This window comes from Gnatocerus cornutus, chromosome 2, assembly GCF_029298725.1.
Source record: "Gnatocerus cornutus isolate USDA-ARS CGAHR chromosome 2, icGnaCorn1.1, whole genome shotgun sequence".
Lineage (NCBI taxonomy): Eukaryota > Metazoa > Arthropoda > Insecta > Coleoptera > Tenebrionidae > Gnatocerus > Gnatocerus cornutus.
The window spans coordinates 5578712-5598296 of NC_142234.1; the positions used below are offsets into that span (position 1 = coordinate 5578712).

General features: G+C 32.1%; 1 protein-coding gene across 10 annotated transcripts in view; it reads left to right on the forward strand.

Moving 5' to 3' along the window:
- Positions 1–19585, forward strand: part of Sh (Potassium voltage-gated channel protein Shaker) — a 220172-nt gene that overhangs the window by 190586 nt on the left and 10001 nt on the right. For 9 of the 10 annotated variants that reach the window (XM_088050405.1, XM_088050404.1, XM_088050414.1 and 6 more), the window contains one exon: positions 14486–14609. In XM_088050405.1, the coding sequence (XP_087906531.1) occupies positions 14486–14609 (124 nt within the window). Of the gene's footprint in view, positions 1–6213; positions 6294–14485; positions 14610–19585 lie in introns of those variants that run through there. The other variant, XM_088050412.1, reaches the window with a different exon arrangement.

Below are 19585 nucleotides of genomic sequence, written 5' to 3' on the forward strand. Positions count from 1 at the left end.
TCAGAGCTACGAAATAAAATAAAAAGTTTTGCCATTTTTTCGTTCGTTCTAAGAATGAAAATTCTTCAAATTTCTGTATTTTGTTGTTGTAAAGTTTTGTAAACTTTATAATTTCATCGAACTTTTTGCACACTTTGGATTCCACCTAAATAAGAAAAAGTCTAAAAAAATCCGTTTCTTAAGGTAGTTTGGCAGTAAATAAGCATAATGTTGGAAACGCCACCGGCACCGCCTCCAAATTTAATCTCATATTTTTGTTTTCATTCTGAATTACGAAATAAAATAAACTAGAGCTCATTGCTATCAGTCCACTCTCCTGTGCAAATTTTCGAAAATTCGTAGGTGTAAATCAAACTTTCAATTCTTTGGGGAGAAAATTAGGGGAAAATTGAATGTAGCGATTTTTGAGGTTAACACGTTGTGTTCAAATTTAATTTCATAATTCAGCCTTTGAAACTAGGGCCCGGTTGATAGAAGCTAAATTAAGTCGTTAATTCAGATAAAATATTTAACGCTGTGTTAAAGTGTCATGTGACTGTTTTTCGGCCAATCAAACGTCAGCAATCATCAAATTACTTAAGTTAACTTGATCGAAATCAAATTATTGTGTAATTTGGCTCTAGGAAAGTTATGATGTTAAATAAACTAGAAAGTTTTCGTTGTAGTAATATTAAAAATTCCTAAAATATTGAATTCGGTACAATTAATAAATTTGTCGGAAAGATGTAGCACTGGTTTCAAATTTGGTGATTTTATCGTTAAAAGGGCGAAAGGTATAGAAGTATTTTAGAAAAATAGAAGATTTTTGCACCCTTTGAATTTGACCTAAATCAGAAAAACTCTACAATGTTCGTTTCTAAAAATAAAATTTTGTAATTTCGAACAGTTAATTAATAAGCATGCTAGGAACGGCACCACTTTCAAATTTAATTACATAATTTACTTGTACAGTCAGTAACCATGCCCTAAAGGCTATTTTTCCTGCAGAGTATTTTTAAGGCGCCAAATTTAAAATGCAGCTCTGTGATTGGTTGTTTAGCAAAGCGAGTTACACGATGCTGATTTTTTAAACTCCTGCAATTCCTGTGGAAAGTCAAACAACAACTGTCACTTTTGTAAGACTGTCACCAAATTGTAGGAGGATCAGCAATAAACTTGTTTTTGTTATTTTCAATTCACATTCATGTATTTTATTTATGTTTTAAAACTTTATGTTTTTGTCATTATCTTTTGCGATTACTAGAAAACTTGTCGGTTGCTTGTAAGGGCATCTGTAAATCAAAAATTGACATGTATTTATTACAGGTATCTAACTCTTCTTCTTCTCTATCCCATTCAAATGTTGCTGATTTTGAAAATTGCTTGTTTGTAAATCGGTAAATTCTTTGCAGGATAAATACGCTAATAAGTATATTACCTCCAAGTTTCATCATATCATTATCAAAAATACCTCAAAGATATGAAATAAAACAAAATATTTCATAATTTTTTTGTTTGTTTTAAAAATGAACATTTCTCAAAAATCTCTTTTGGTAATACAAGTAAAATTTTCTATAATTTGGCACACTTACCTAATAAGCTGGAAACAGCACTGTCTGTCAGTTTCTAACACTCGTATTAACAAATCAAAGTTTGGCAAATTTTTTTCCTATAAATGCACATATCCAATTATTGTAAAATTTTATAATTTAAAGGTCATCATTTTCAAGTTTTTTTAAATTTTAAAATAAATTTTTGTCATAGAACTAGATTGTTGTAACAATACTTTAAAGGACCTTTAATTATATAAAGCTGTCTTTCAGAGATAATTATAAAACCGGCCCTAAATCAGTCAATAAACTTACCGAATATAGAGCCGTCTCCAAATTTTATGATTTTAGTGTTAAAACTAACTGAGTTATGGAATAACAAATTTTAAAGTTGGACAATTTTTTTTCTTCTGCTTTACAAAATTGTTAAATTATAGTTAAAATAAGCGCGTAGAAAATAATGCCTTCAAATTTTAATAGCTTAGCATCAAAAGAGGCAGAAATATGAGCTATAGCATTTACATTTTCTCACGACTGCTTCATTTGATCAACCGAATTGCGTTTTGAGACTTTTTTTTTCTGAAAATTATATTATTTCTCTGTTCATTGTTGCTTTTAAATCCAAGATTTCATTTTTTTAATTTCGAAAAAGTACTAAAGTGTGATATATTGTTCAATGTTATTTTTAACCTTGATGGTTTATTTGAGGTTTAAACTGTAATCTACAAGGATGTTATATTGAGGTTTTGAGGTTTTAATCAAAAACTTTAGATTTTGAAAATGAGAGTTGTATACTCTGCAGCTAATTTATTGTATAAACTGCCACAACATTGTTACATCAGACGAGTTATCTTTTCAAGAATAAAATTTTAAAGTGAAACTAATTTAGGTCAAAGTTGACAGTTTAAACCTAAAATCCTGATTTTTTGCCAAATTTTCCTAATAACTTGATAATTTATTTAAAGAAAGTCATATTTCGAAACTGGTTTTTTGTGGAAGCTGAATCCGGACATTCCATTCATGTAAAATTTTTTGCTTCATCATCACTATAAAAATAGAAATAAATCTGCTAGACATGAGAAAATAACATATTAATAACACACGAAAGACTATTTTTGCGTCGCTTTCATATACAGCTCGGTTAAAAATGTATTGTCTTCTTTCCAAAATGTTTAGATTAAAATTTACGGCTTTTTTTTAGAACAAAATTTTACAAGAAAAATTGTTCAACTTTCTGAAAACAGTTCACAAGTGTTTATTTAACGCTCTTGGAATTTTAATAGATCAAATAACTTTCCAGGCACGAAGACAAATTCTAATAACCTAAATAAGGGACGATCATAATTCTAAGCCGTGACGTCAAAGTACAAATCGCAAGACGTGTAGGAATTCCTTGCATAACATTTGATTCCTTTTTTTATTTTTTAACTTCGTGATGTAACTTTCAGTGTTCGGACTTTTAATCTCAGTTTAAAAATGGCCCGCTCCCGACGACAGTCAAGGTTGCATCTACTACCGCGTTTTTCAACAATAAAGTACATTAACTGAGTCTGTTTTACATTCGTTTAAATATTTAAACTTGATGATTCATGATCTTGTCGAAAGGAAAATTCATTCAAAGGATGTACGCGCAATTTTTCATAGATAAGAAAAGTATTTTTGAAATAGTTTTTCTATGATTAGTTTTATGACTTCGGCCCGAATATCGGCACTTATGGACAGTAAAACTCAAGAGCCAAATGGATTGTCAGCACCTATATCTTTACGGCTCCAGACAACGCAAAGTTTTTGCTTTTAGCCAAGCATCTACGCGTTGGATTTCAGAAAAAAGTCATGGGCACGGTGTGTTTCCTTCGAGAGTAATGTAGGTGTAAAGCCACAATGACTTTTGAATAGAATTTCTTGGTCGAGATTGCGTCTGTTTGCATCTATTGTTCAGCTTTCGGTGGGTTTAATAATAACCAACAGATTCTCTTGATTCGATCCTGACAACAACTGATTGATTTACGTTATCTTCATGAAAATATAATGATGTTTGAAGTTCGGGATGATGGTTTACTCGGTTTACATTAAAACTCGTTTATTTTTGTTGTAAAGAAACGATCTGTCTTATGAGTATTATTATTTATTTGTAGATGGAAGTGGATTTCCGATTTTTGTTAAGTTCTTTTTTCTAGAAACACTTCAAGAATAGAATCCTGTTTATCAACAGCCATTAATATAAATATTCATCACTGTGAAAAGTATTTTCAAGCTATTACACATTGGAGTTTTCCTAAATTCTAGATAAATCAGTTATTATGCATTATTCTATTCAAAACCGTTTTAAAAAATTATAAAAGTTTGCAGTTTCTTTTTACTTTGATCTTGAGTTTTTATTGCGAGTCTCATAGATTGTCAGAATTTCAACTTTTACTGTGGGCCTCATTCTAATGTTGAATTCGCAAATTCTGAAATTTTTAGAATACAACTTTTCCTAGATTCCTAGATTCTAAGTTGCCAGAATTAAAATTTTCAGTTTGTTAGCTCTCGAAGTTTTTGAACTTATTACAATTTTTAGACTTCGAAATTCAGATTCCAAGATCCTAGGATTTTCAGATTTCTACTTTTCAATATTATTATAGGTAAGACTTAAAGAGGTTAAAACTAGCAGTTATAGGATAGGATAAATAAAAATAGAAAAGTTTAAAATTAAAAAAAAAATCTTTCTTGAGGTAACAACACAGTCAATGTTGGAAATTCTGACACCCCCAAATTCAATTTAATATTTTCTTCGTTAAAAGTATCTAGCATAGTTGTAAGCTAAATTCAAGGTTTTGTAAATTTTTTGTTGCATGTAAATGAAAAATACCAACATTTTAATTTATTAATGTTAAATTTTTCATTTTCACACTGTCAATAACTAATTCACAAATATTCACAAATTGCTCAATTTGTGGAACCAAAAATTTCATTTCTGACTGATCATGAAATACTTCTAAAAATTTTTTTTGCAGCATTAATTTTGAAATTTAGTGCATCTAAGTCGGTAATTCAATTTAGTAAACCCTGAGAATATGAGCTGCATAACTTAAAATTGCCTAATTTATGAGAACAAATACGACAGCTTGTCCAAAGGTGCTAATTTCTTAGTGATCATGAAATATTTTTAAAATTTCCCTTTTCGCAGCAATTATTTTAAAATTTAGTGCAGCTGATACGGTAATACAAGTTAGTAATTCCTGAAAATCTAAACTGTTTAGATCCAAAATTGCGTAATTTATGGGAGAAAATATTACAGCTTGTAAAAAATTGCCATTTTTTTACTAATCATAAAATATTTTTTAACTTCCTCTTTTTGTGGCATTAATTTTGAAATTTAGTGCATCTAATACGGTAATCCAAGTCAGTAATTTCTAAAAATCTGAACTGTTAATCTAAAATTGCTTAATTTATAGGGAAGAATACGACAGCTTGTCTAAAAATTGCTAATTTCTGGCTGATTAAGATTTTTTTTTAAATTTCCTTTTTACAGCATTAATTTTGAAATTTAGTGCGTTTAATGAGGTAAACCAATTTAGTAAATCCTGAAAATTTAAACTGTGCAGCTCCAAAATGGCCTAATTTATGAGACAAAATATGACAGCTTGTCAAAAAATTGCTAATTTCTGACTGATCATGAAATATTTTTTAAATATTTTTTTTGCATCAATAATTTTGCAATTTAGTGCATTTAATATAGTAATCCAAATTAGTAAATCCCGAAAATCTAAACTGTATAGCTCCAAAATTGTTTAATTTATGGGACAAAATATGACAGCTTATGAAAAATGTGCTAATTTCTGACTGGTCATGAAATATTTATTAAATCTATCTTTTTATAGTAATAATTTTGAAATTTGGTGCATCTAATACAATAATCGATTAGTAAATTCTAAAAGTCTGAACTGTATAGCTCCAAAATTGCGTAATTTATGGGGCAAACTATGACAGCTTGTCAAAAACTAGCTAACTTCGAACTGTTCATGCAATATTTTTTATTCCCTTTTTGCAGCAATAATTTTGAAATTTAGTGCATTTAATACGGTAATCCAAATTAGTGAATCCTAAAAAAATCAACTGTGTAGCTTCAAAGTTGCCCAATTTATAGAACAGACAATTACGGCATATCAAAAACTTGCTAATTTCGAAATTTTCGAAGTTTTTTTTTTTTGTTTAAAAATAATTTGGCACAGTTAATAAGCTTATTAGAACTAGCGCCGCCACCAAATTTTACAAGTTTTGGATTTTTGGATTTTTAATTCCATATTCCCTAAATTTCGCAGATTGTTTTTATTTGAAGATTCTTCTTATTTGTATTATAACTGTTGAATGAGTTTAAAGTGCAGCAGATATCCTGAACATGCAGCTTATAACTAAAATAAGCAAGATCACAATTTAACCTCGACGATTTGACCCACAACTTCCAAATAAGTTCACAGTCTTGAGAAATATTGGCGGATGCGCAGGACTTATCCTCCCCAATTGTTGATCAACAATTGAACTAAATCCAATGTTGTTCTCTCATACAGTTTTAACTTTAGTAATGAGCTCGAAAGTGATCGAAACATTTCTGTGATATTAATAATAAATGACAATGACGCAAATGACCCAAGTCCTGACTTATTCGATAAAATATTAACCCGGATTCTGTTGATCCCAAAAGAACAGATTTACATCAGTTACATTTCTGGATAATGGACCGATAGACGTCCAAAAAAAACAGTGTTGAGTGATTCTTTCAATGTAAGTCAAGGATTTTTTTAATATAAATATAGTTGTTAGTATCATTTTTAAGTTGAGTGTGCTTCTTAAAATGCAGCAGCGACAGATTCTATTTCAAGTGAAAGACAAAGGACGAATTTGGATATTTTGGCACGTAATTTTTGCTAGCGCGCGCTTTTAAATTTAACCCACAATGAATAATTAAAAATTGGGGCTGTAGATTTCGACGGAACATGACCTTAATATGATAATTATACGACTGAGATTTTGCTTGTCAAGATTGATAAAAAGCAGTTGGCGATTCTTTAAATTATCTGTGACGGCCTTATTGATTACACGCACGCTATATCGCCATTAAAATAAGTTGCTGGACGTTTTTCTGGGTCTCCATCACGTTCTTGGCGTTATCATCGTTACTTCTTTCGCGAATTTATTAGTGTTCATGTATATGCATTCGCAGGCACTCCGTTCATTTTACGGCTTGTAGTTAGTCTTTTCTAGTGCCTCTCAGTGCAGATTGTTGATAGAACATGTAATAGTGAATACAGCAGAAATTTTAAGAGCTTCTTAGATATTATCGAAAATTGCTAGTTACAACGCTCCTTCATAATTACAAGAGCTAAACTGACACATTTTTGTGGGCTTTCTCGGTTAAAGCCAATCGATATGAACTAGTTCTTGTTGGCAACACTGCTGGGATCAACTGACACTGTTGTTTGTTCTGCAAATCGTCAAATTTTTAAACTTTTTGTATAAACCGATTCATCATTTTCTGTCTTTTGAAAATAAATAACACTAGCACCAATAGCCGGGAAATAAGAAATAAAATTTAACGACTTTTTTTGATCCATCCATCTTAAACAAAAATGATGGACATGTGTTTAAGAATATAGAGCAGGCGTAATTTGTCTGCTCCACACCTCCAAAGTTTAAACGTTTTTCCTAAATTATTACACTCAAAGAATCTCATGATTGGAAAAATTATGTCATAACAATTTGTCAAATTAAATAACGCTTGGACACTCATTTCGGCCGTTTGCCAACTGCCCACTCGAGCGAGAAAAAGTTTCCTTTTCGACAGCTTCTTTTGAGGGTAGTGAGCGAAAACCACTCCCTAGTTGTAGTCAGATTAAAATTGATTAATAACGAAATTATTGAGAGAGAATTTTAAATTAAAACAATCATGGATGCGTAAACACGAAATGCAAAGTCGATTTCTCTGAAATGTTTCCAAACAAATATTCAAAACGAGTGTTCTGACGTCCATTCGCGTCATTCTAATTTTTTACACATCAATAGTTATTCACGAGAATGCCAAATGTCAAAAGAAGAAATAGATTCAGGAGATTCGACCTTTGCATCCCAATTTTAAATTGTTACTTTTCTCTAATTTTTTCAGATGACTAACAATTACGATTAGGACGAATTTCAATTCTCACTGTACCTAATTAACGCAGGATGCGTTCAAGTTAGCTTGCGGAAATGAATTTGACGCAAATACTTATTTTAAATTTCGATGTCGGCAATTTGAGAATATTTACGATACGGCGGAAAATTTAATATTTTTACTCACACGTCCTTCAATTCTACAAATTTTAAGAATCAGCAGTTGAACATCTAATAAGGAACCTGAAGCCTCTTTTGACAATATGAAGAATTTGGGAATTAAAATCTAAGAAAAATCTAATAAAGAAAGATTTAAAGACATTTGATGTTATTCAGGAAAATTTTAATTTTAAGAATCGTAAGTGCGAGGATCTATAGAATCAAATAGTAAAGAGGATTACAAAAATCAGCCGAATATTAATCATTTAAAGAAGTTGAGGAATGTTTGGCATCAAAAAGATCTGAAAAATTTCAAGCATTATACAGGGTGATTAAAAAAAAGGCGCCCATGAGTAGAAGTATCATGTCCTTTTCAGTTAAACCATCTCAGAAATCAAAGCAAAATTAATTTAAACCCATTCCTTTTCACATTATAGGTTTTTCACAGGAAAAATTTGGCAATGCTGCTCAACCCTTTCTAGTAAAATTTTACATTCGGCAGTCTCCGTAACTAAGCAACTAATACTAAAAGCTTTACAATGTTGCAACATTGGAAATTTTTCTAAAAAAGCAAAAAATGTTATTTTTAAAAGTTTAAGAAACTTGGTTTAAACACTTTTTGTTCTTTTTTTGATACAAAATATCATTAATTGTAAACAATATGATATCTAACAATGAAATTGTTATAAAATGTTTATTCAAACAGAAATCGTTTTGGTTTTCAATTTTGGGCGCAGAAAAGAATTAGCTGCAACATGATAGGTGTAGCATGGGCGCCTTTTTTTCATCACCCAGTAGATAGGGTCTAAAGAAATTGAAGAGTCTTAAACTGAACATTTTCAAAAACTGCAAAATGCTAACAGCGTGAAAAATTATACCTATCCTAAAAAACCTTAAAGTTAGAATCCGATCGAAAAATTTGATGAAATATTTTTTTAATTCCTTTTTTTGCAGCAGTATTTTTGAAATTTAGTGCATCTAATAGAGTAATGCAAATTAGTAATTCCTGAAAATTTGAACTGAATAGCTCCAATATTACCAGATTTATGGGAGAAAATATGAAAGTTGGTCAAAAAATTAAATGTCTGAGTAATCATGAAATATTTTTTATTTTTTTTTTTGCAGCAATAATTTTGAAATTTAGTGCATTTAATCCGGTAATCTAAATTAGTTATTTCTGAAAATCCGAACTGCGCCCCAAAATTGCCTAATTTATGGGACAAAATATGACAGCTTATCAAAAAATTGCTATTTTCTGACCGATTATGAATTTTTTTCCCAACAATAATTTTGAAATTTAGTGCATTTTATAGAGTAATCCAAGTTGGTAAATTCTGGAAATCTAAACTGTTATAGCTCCAAAATTGCCTAATTTATGGAACAAAATATGACAACTTGTCAAAATTCTTATCATCAAATATTTTTTTAAATTCCTATTTTTCCCAGCAATAATTTTGAAATTTGGTGCATCTAATATTTTGCTCCAATTTAGTAAGGCCTGAAATTCAGAACTGTATAGCTTCAAAATTCCTTGATTAACCCTTTAACTGTTGTAAACCTATATGTACGTTTTGCCATTTTTCTCAGAAATTGCAAATGATAAAAATTTTAAATTTTAGGAACAAAAGTAAGCTGATAAGACAAATCGAATAAATAGATTCACATTTACGTGGCACTCGCGATTTTGCCTATTTTAAATTTTGCTTATTTTAAATAGAACACAATAATTAGTTCGAACTGAAGTAAAATGAAAAAGAAAAGTTAGCATAGGTCGGCAAAACCTTCAGCATCTCAGAAATGGAGAATAATATAAATGCATCTATAGCATCTCAAATTTTGAAACAATTTAAGAATGTTAGAAAACTTTTGCCAGAATTTGAAGGAGTCGAGGACTTAATAAGATCAAAAGCGTCTAAAGAATCTCTTTGAGCTTAAGAACCAAAGATCTAAAATTGGCAAAATTAAACTTGATGGAAAAAAATACAAGATCTGGGATTTGATAATGGTAAAGATAAAAATGAAATTTTAAAATGTGCTAATGAACCAAAAAATTCTAAACTAATAAAAAGATGGTGAATGTTACAGGAGGTCCAATCTCTCGCAAACTTGACACTTTTATTTATTAGAGTCCCGACTAAAAATTAGGTTAGAAACGTCTTCAAGTATGCAGACTCCTGCTTGCAATGCAGTAGATGCATCGATTGCGTTAAAATTCCTGCAGCCCCGAGAAGTCTTATAAAAGTAAAACCCTCATCAAGGCCAAGTATATTACTGCGGCTGGCAGGTCGGATAATTCTTGTAGTAGTTACGACTTCCTCGCCTCCGATCAATTAGTCATTAGTAGCGTAAACGAGATGGAAGTGTCAGTTCTTGAAATTGAGTGTTGTAGTGTTATATAGGATTTTCGATTTCTCTCCACGAATGCACTTCTGGAAAGTGTCGAGATTAATTTGTTATTTAGAGAAGCACTTCTTAATGGTGAGATACTGTAAGAGCGAATTAAGACCCTGCAGGAACAGAATTAAACGGTGCAGACGACGTAACAAAATTTGGTGAGCGAGCAAAAGGTGCACCATCTGTCAAATTCAAGACAAAGTTTGCAATAATGCGTTCAATAATAAACATTTCAAGAAGCGTAACGCCGCCAATTAACTCATGTGAAGAATCGATCAATCATGGGAGGAGTATTTTTAGCAGAGGAATATTTCTAAATTGCCAGATCATGACGGCTTCATACCAAAAGATTTTCAAAAGTGTTCCTTTTTTAATAAACCCCCGGTCATGCCCTATTTCCCTAATTTTCACTTCACCTTCAGGATTTAATATTTTAGGTCGAGTGAGCGATGCGAGTCAACTATTGACAAATCCAATTCTTAAATTAACTAAGGTTTGGACAAAAATAGATTTTATGACATTCAAACAAACGTATTTTTCTCCAAATGTGTTAATCTAAGAATTTGAACTAAACAACCGAAACACTGGCCAAAAATACCCATTCATTTTACACTGGACACATAAACAGAAAATTTACATTGTAATCAACATTTATGAGCGCTTAACAAACCCAAATTATTGTTAAGTTTACTTATAGCTTTTTAATAAAGAAATCTCATTTGCTGGTTTAATTAGAACGTCATAAGAATCGATGAAAAATCTAATTACTTTTTCTTAATAATAGTTTCCTGTCTTTGTGGCGTGATAAAAAATTGTAATTTATAGAACGCTCGTTTAGTAAAACAATGAATGATTCATTCATTTTGAACGTTCGATTTTACTTTTCGTTCACTTCACTATGCTTGAATATTATTAAAAATTCAGTTTAACATCGATTATTTTGAGCTTCTTGTTTTCTTTATGAGATGGACCATATTTAAACCGATTTCCTTACAATATTCAAATCGTTAAATCTCGGCGTTGCGCGTTGTCCCAATAAAAAACAAGTGCCCCTGATTCCGAAGCTGAAGTCCGTCCATCAGATCAGGATTCACAGATATTCTGAAAAAATTAACTTTAACTGCATATACAGAGCTCGAAACCTAGAGAAAACAAGCAAATGGAGAAAGCAATATGAAGCAAAAATATTTCAAAACGACAAATTAAAGAAGACTACAGATAATCGGGTCAAGAGTCTTCTGTCAGCAACCGAACAACAATAATTTTATAACGCATTCACGATCTTTTTAGATCATAGCAAGTCATGAAAATCTAGTATAGTTCAGCCAAGTTGGTCTGAGCTACCATAAAAGCATTAAAATTTGCGGGCTACCGCAACGGGGCAGCTTCAAAAGATTCTCAAGTGCAAATGAGGGTTTATTTGCTCAAGTTTGCACCCTGCGATAAGAACGGCATTCCTAAACAAGATGTCTTGTCATAAATGACAAAATACCGCAAACTGTCCGGCTGCGGTTGCCGTCTAATTTTTATGATTTTATGGTGGCTCAGACCAACTTGGCTGAACCATAACTTGGTTTGTAGTCAACCTTAGTGAATTAAAGTTTTCTAAAAATCACCGACGTTGTTTTGACCATTGGAGTTGTCACCTATTTTAAGTTATAAATGGTGTCTGAAACCTTTTCTTTTTTTCCAGTTTGAATCAAACATTCAGAACTTGATACTTTTATTGAATTTTTATCTTAAATTTAGAAATTATTTTTCAAGTAATGTAATGTAATGTAATAAGTACTAATCAGTAATCATAATGGAAGATATTACTGCTGATACATTCCATTGGCAAAAACTTTATCATCCTCAAGAAGCACTTCTGCCAAGCCGCAATTAGGCACACCAACGGGTCTTGAATCTACTCATAAAATCTTAAAAAGGTTTGTTTATTCGAATTAGCATATTTAACCCAGGGATTTACGTTATGGGATCACGGACTAAAAGCAAAATTTGGCACACAAATTTTACATTTTCACCAAAATTTTGAACTAGAAAAAAAATTCTCAAAAAAGTAAATTTAGCTGCAAGGCATGTTTTTGTTCACATAAAATCTTGTGATCGTGGAAATTGTTCTCCAGGCGAGAAATTCTAACTGTTGCGCATCAGGCAAAAGTTTGTTTCAAGTATTTTTTTTTATGAATACAAAATCATCAAAAATTGTTGCTAAATTTTTATCTTTGGTGACCAGAGCTTTAGAAACGATTGCACGCTTCATCTAAAAAATATTTTGAAAACAAACATCTACGGGACTTTGTACGTTACAGAAAATATGTTTGTAACCCTTAAGCTTAATTGTTCCAGTCTTAAATCAGACCGATCTTTTCGAAACTGCAAGTAGCACTTCTTAAATGCAAATTTTGTTTGTAAACGAAATCACTTTGGGCTTTTTTGCAATAGTTTGAAGATAATGCCTTTAAACTTTTACTACTTTGAATAAAAAGAAAAAACACAGTTACAAACTAGTATGAATGAAAGGCACTATCAGTTATAGTTGGTAGGGAACAAAAAAAAAACGTGGGCTACTCAGGACTAAAAAGGTCGTGAATGCATTATAAATTCGTAGAATAATACATTTTAGAAAACTTTTAGATGACAACTTTTTGATGAAAAGTTCTTCGTTTACTTATGGCCCAAGAGAGTGGAAATTTGAAATGTATAATAACTAGTTTAACACCGCGTTAAAAAGCAGAGATCTCAACCTTTACCTAGAATAACGTATAACAATAAAAAATAAAAGTACCGATTTAAGAGTTCTTTCTAAAAAGTGTCAAAAATTTTTTTAAAACCGATCCTTTTTCGAAGTTTTCATCAGTTTTTCTTAAACATCTTGGCATAAACTAACTCTTCCGGCGACTTTTTTAATTTGTTTGTAAGGTTATTTCATTAGCCTTCCAATGATATTGTATTATAGAAAGCAAAACTGAAAAAATCAAAAGTGAAAGCGTGGTATTAAAAAAAACTTATTTTACAAATGAGGAGTTATTTTTCAAAACTCATCAATAAATCCAATTTTGACTGACAGTGGGTTTGATGTGAATTTGAGATTATTTTGGGTAAATCTAACAATGTGTATATTTTATTCAATGAAAAACCTCTAGTTTAAACATTGTGTTACCTTCTTATGCCAAAATAGTTGAAGTAAATTTGAAGAAAATTGAACAAATTATCGTTTTTTCTAAACGCTTGTAAAAAATTATTAAATGGATTTATTGAGTTTTGAAAAATAACTCTTTGAATCCGGACCTAATGGAGCACAACGAGCTTTGAATTTAGAATCAGAAGGCAATTCTACTTTTGACATGACTTTCCAGTACTCCTGTACAAATTTCGTTCAAAATTTGTTGACTGGTGTAATCGAACCCAGCAAATCTTGAAAATTTCTCCATCATAATTAATAAGACAACATGAATATCTTTGTAAAGAAAAGCATGAAATGCAGGTGTCAATACCGACTTGACGCAAACGAATGGAAGTTTGTTAAAGAAACCGCCTTCTAAGTATAACAAACTGTCTGTCATTAAACCGACTATATTTAGGACTGCATTGAATTCCCATTGGAAAGTTTATAAGATTGAAAATACAAATCTTGATATAACTGGTTGTTCATTGCAAAATTTTGGAAAATGGCTCACTAAAGAATTTAAGATAACAAAATGGTGTAACAAGCTTCTGGCGTCAGACAAACATATTAAATCTTTTACTGACAGAACATGTATACTTCTTATCGAGGCCAGTGGATAAACTATCTTCTGAATTCCTGTGACGCCTCAAATCCAGTTGCACTGATAACTCCATTATAAATAATGGGAAGTGTTTATCAAATAGCAAACTCCCAATTATCACGTAAAGTTTTTGTCCAGGTTGTGTTATCAGCCATTTCCTCTTCGTATTTATACGCGCAAAGAAATGTTGTCACCTGTGCTCTCCTCCATTATTATGGTTGAGCCCATGAGTGACGATGACAAAGTGTTGCGAACTCGCTCTACATACGTGCCATATCGGCCAAAAAAAACGGTAATAAAAGCGAAACAACGCAAAAAAGTTATCTGTTTATCTCACCTTTAGTCCTCTACTGTGGAATTTTCGCCGTTGAACTAGTTTAATTCAATAAATTTTCTTTATTTGATCGGTTTGTTGACATGAAGCCGTGAGGAATTTATCCCACTGCACGAGTTTGCATACTGGGAAAAGTGTGTGTATTTTTTTTGAAAATTTACTTTTTTCAGGTCGCTGCCCAAGCTCAGCAGCCAGGAAGAGGACGGGCACACCCCCCACTCCCAGTTCACTGGCGTAGCCCACTTTGAGCCTATCCCGCACGACCACGACTTTTGTGAAAGAGTCGTGATAAACGTAAGTGGATAGGCTAAATACCTACTCATGGTTTCAAAAGACGACAAGATGATAGACAAAAGCCCCCCAAAACTAGATCATAATTTGACACATTATCATATTTTGCAGTGTTTGTTTATAAACGTGTACCATTGCTCATTGTGTCATTTTTGTCTTGAGTGCGAAACCCAATTCCAATATAATGAATGAATGATATTTGCGTTTGACAGATGACAGATGCAGAACAAGGCGGCACTACCAAAACATATAGCAGGTGGCTCGGCGAACAGAAGCTTATAATAAGTCACTCTGTAGACGCAGAGTAAGATAAGATGAACTTTGGATTTTGAATTAATTTCCACGCTCAAATGCCTCGAATTTTACTCTAACTTTTAGGGTCGTTTCAATTCCCCTAGTTTCTTCAATTTTGTTGTTCTGATCTGGTGTGTTTATCACATTTCTCATATTATCATACTTCAAATCTTTCAAATATTCGACATTCTGCAGCTTTTTCATTACTTAGATGAAGACCATTCTATTTGATGCAGATTCTTTGTTGCAACCTCTTGGAGTTTTTGGTTTTGTCTAATATCAGATTCTTCAGAATTCTATGAATTCTGCCTTGTGAATGATCACATTTCTCAGATTATTCGACTTCTTTGGATCCTTCTTTGGATTGTTTTCTGCGTTTTCTCAGATATTCTAAATTCTTAGAATTTTCATCAAATGATCTCCTAGATTCTTCAAGTTGGTTCTCGTAATAGGTCAAATCTCTTAGATTTTTGCAAATCCTTCAGGTTCTTTCTTGTAGTTTGACAGCTGTCTCAAATGCATCGTGTTCTTGTATTTTTGGATTTTTTCTTGTAGATGTTATGTTCAAAAAGACCTACTAATCATTTTCGATGCATTCAGTATCTTTCGAGCAGCACACAGAAAAAGGGGCATTTTAGTCGATTCAGCAGTTCGGACTATCTAAACCTAGCCTACCACTACACTGCAAGTTTGCACAGAAAGACGCGACGTCAAATGCAAGGTTCAGTATGGCTCAGTTTAGCCTTCTTTACACATGGGCTTTTCTAGTGACGTACCAATATTTTAAATTGCCAACTTCTTTACTCTGACTAAAAAAATTGGTCAACTTTTTCGCACGAACGTCAATGAGGTTTACGGTGGCCAGGGGGTGGAGTTCCAAAAATGCAATTTTGCGTAGAGTTTAATTTTAGGTGACAAGAGCTCTAATTTCGCAGATTCTTGGAATATTCCTTTAGGGTTCGAGCGATGTGTCAGAATCTCCCTTGATAACGTTTCTGTCTTTCCTCATTCAAATTGATTGAATTCAATGATCAAGGTGCCTTTTATTCATTATTCATTCAAGATCTTTTGATATTTTTTAACCTTTAGGCTTTTGTGTCGCTTTAAAGTCTCTCTGAGAAGATGAAAATAAAAGTAAAAATTATAATTTTTATAACTTCAAAATTTTGTAAATTTTTTACAAAATCAAAAAAGAATGGCAGTTTTTCACGTAGTGTGATACTTGGAAAATTGAGAATCTGAGATAAATAACGAAAAGTTTTGAGATTAACTCGTCTTCGTAGAGATCCTTAGACTACAGATATGAACATTTATGAAACGGATTAACTGGGACACTCGGAAAGTCAAACTTTAAGAATGTGAAAAACTGAAATCTAAAAAAAATACTTCTAAGCATTACTTGAGGGGAGCTCTTATTCGCCTCACAGACCTCTTTCTTTTGCTCCCTTGTCTTTATTATCTTATTATCCATATTTTGCCCAGCTTTCCAGTTTTCTGCATTTTCCAACTTTATTGATTATGTCTACCTTCTCGAGCACTTTCCGTTAATCTTTGCGAAGATTTTTCTTTCGCCATCCCACTTCCGGCACCTTAAAACGGTGTGTTTGGCGCCTTCTTCTTCTCCTCAGGAGAAAACAAAACATATTTCGAAAAACAATCATGCCCCTTCATGGTCTCACATAGACATAGACAGATTAAAAAGAAAGTCACCATGTTTCCTATTAATTCACTTTTCCAGATCTCTCACCAACTTCTTTCGTCCACTTACCGCCTTCAGCCTCTTCCCATTTTCTCTACCAGTTCTAGTTTAATAATCAATCTCTCTAGCTGTCCGTTTATCTGTTCCTTTTCTGATGAGCATTCTTTAAAAAGCTAAAAGGTCATACGGAATGATTTTTTCTAAAACTATGCAGTCTTTCGAAGATACGGAGCCTATAAGCTAGACATATGCGAAATGACACTTTGCCCTGAACAGAATCCCAAAGCTTTTTCTAGGATTTCACATTTACCGCCGGCGCATAATTGAGACATAATAGATATAACTGAGTTAGGGATTTTACTGTTTTTTTTGCCTTGTCCGCTGCATAGTTCAAATGTTAGAAAAAAACGCCATCCTATGATCCATGATTACCCCCAGATATTTCAGTTCAGTTTTGCATTTGTCTTCATGTTTTTGCAGCTCAACCGCAGGTGGTTACAATTCTTTCCTCCGATTAGAGGAGTTGCTTCTGTTTTTTTTATCACCACTTCTAGACCCATATACAGGTGTCCAGAAAGTCGCGCACCACCGTGATACTGTAACATCGAGATCACCAAAAAAAATGTTTGAAAAATCCATGTCTTAAATTTTTCGAGATATGATAGATTGAAGAGTAAAAGTTTAATGCCAAAAATAACGATTTCTGTGCTATATAACGGTACTATGGCTTAGAATAGTGGAAATTTAAATTATTGGGGGAACATTTCAGCAATGTTGGCATTTTTCTAATTTTATTTTAGCCCTACTGCGAAAACAGAGAGTGGCATTTTTTTAACATTTTTTTGTTACTCTTGGGGATCACCAAATTACCGCCTTTTAAGGTGGTGTGATACTTTCCGGACACCTGTAGTTGAATCATTTTACGACTCTCCTAAGTGTCTCGTTAACAACTAAGGTGAGGGATTCTTCTTAATGCTTGCCAAGTCATCGGCATATGCTATCTGTTCAACGCCATCAGGTACTTTCAATTCAAGAATCCTCTTATATCTTATATTCCATACTAAGGGATCTATAATTCTTCACAACGTTCTTTTAATATAGCAGTTTCCTCTAGGGTTTTTCTTGTGATAACAATATTCTCGAAATTCTCGAATGTAAAAGTTTCTCCTTGAATCTTCCTTTCAATATCAATTTAATTCTAAATGGATTCTTCAACCCAACTCTTAATGTAAACTTCAACATAGAATACTTTGTTAACATTGAAGAGTATGCGTATACTTTTTCTTAATATCCAGAAAATACACCTTCAACACATTTTTATTTATGGCTAGCACAGCTCTTTTGCCTCCCACTGATCCAATTCGGCTAGTTCTTTTTGTAGGCATTGCTGAACTTTACTGGTAACAAATTTAAACTTGCTTCTTAAGCTTCTTTTTGCTTTTCGGCCATTTTTCAACGTTTTCACTCAATTCACGTTTTTGATAAACAATAATTGTGAAAATTAAAAATCAAGCACCATGGCGCAACAATCCATGACAAATTGAAATGTATTACGAATGATTTTATCACTGTAACAAGTGTGACAAATTTGAAAACGTCAAAAACCATTCATCAAACTTTAAAATTTTGTTGTGTTTTTTGGTCTTTGGGTTGTGCGTGTGGATAAAATGTTGTATTGCATTTGTGTCTTTATCGGTAATTAAACACTTAAGAAAACAAAAACTAAGCACTCAAGCTGCGCTTTCGTGTTTAAACATTTCTTGTGTGTTAAGACACTCATACAATAAACAACTTTGAAAGCCTCAACTTGTGAAAGTATTGAAAGACAAAAACATTAACTAAAATTTTGAAATCTAAATATTTTCGAAATAACCAACCTTTTTCCCTCCATTAAATCCTTTTTAATCTGTTGGAATTGAATTTCTTCTGTAAAAACTTCTCATGCTACTTTTTCTGTTTTCATCCAAACTCGACTGATTTCAATTTTTTGCTCAAAACAACGCTCCTTGTGGGCATCAATGTTTTTTTAATATTTTAATGTAAAAGTATATTTATCTAACATATCATTGCCTACATATAAATATAGCATATTTATACAATTCTAGTTGAATAAAAATTTTATGTTTATTATTTCAACTCCATCAGTTTGCTTTCATTTAATTTCCAAAGATTGTGCACCGTCCGTAAACTCAGACCTGAAAGTACAAGAAAATCACCTTCAGACGTGTTGGGTACACTATTGTTTCTACTATTGTTTCAAAAGAAGATTGTTATATGTATAATTTGTATAAAGTTTTTTTTCAGAGATATCATCAAAAACATGTACAGAAAATTACTATTGGTGCCTTTGTTTTGTCACCACTTCGTAAATTTTTCTATAAATCATAGTAAGAACCTGTAAGAAGATCGAAAAATTATTTGTGGTGTATTTCATTTTTTCATTGCTATTAGGTCTGAAACTGGTCCCTTCGCCTTGACCAAAAGTAAATGCTTATGCTATATAACATACATATAGAAATTCTACAAATCAGCAATAACCTCGTTCAGCCACGTTCTATTTTTTGTCTGTTTTCAACATGTAATTAATCAGCCTTCTTAAATTCCTAGAATGTGTGTTAACTAGAATTTGTAAGCTTTGCAACAATGATGTACAAACCTAATTTTAGCAATGCTTTGCCTATGTTGTCATCATAGTGACGTCTTTTTGACGCTTTAACTGTTTATTTATCTTGAGGGGTATTTGATAAAAGATATATTCATTGATATTTTTTATAGTATAAACTGTGATTTTTCATCTTTGACTGTGTTTACATCAAGGAATTAATTTTAAAATTGATGCCCTTGACTTCTTAATTGTTTGTCGAGGTTGGTCTAATTTTGAAAATTGTCTATTTCAAAGTTAATGTTGACTATTATCTCCGAGCTTAATTTAGGGACCATCTGTTTAATCTCATTGGTCAGCCTTGATTTGTGGATTAACGTCGCT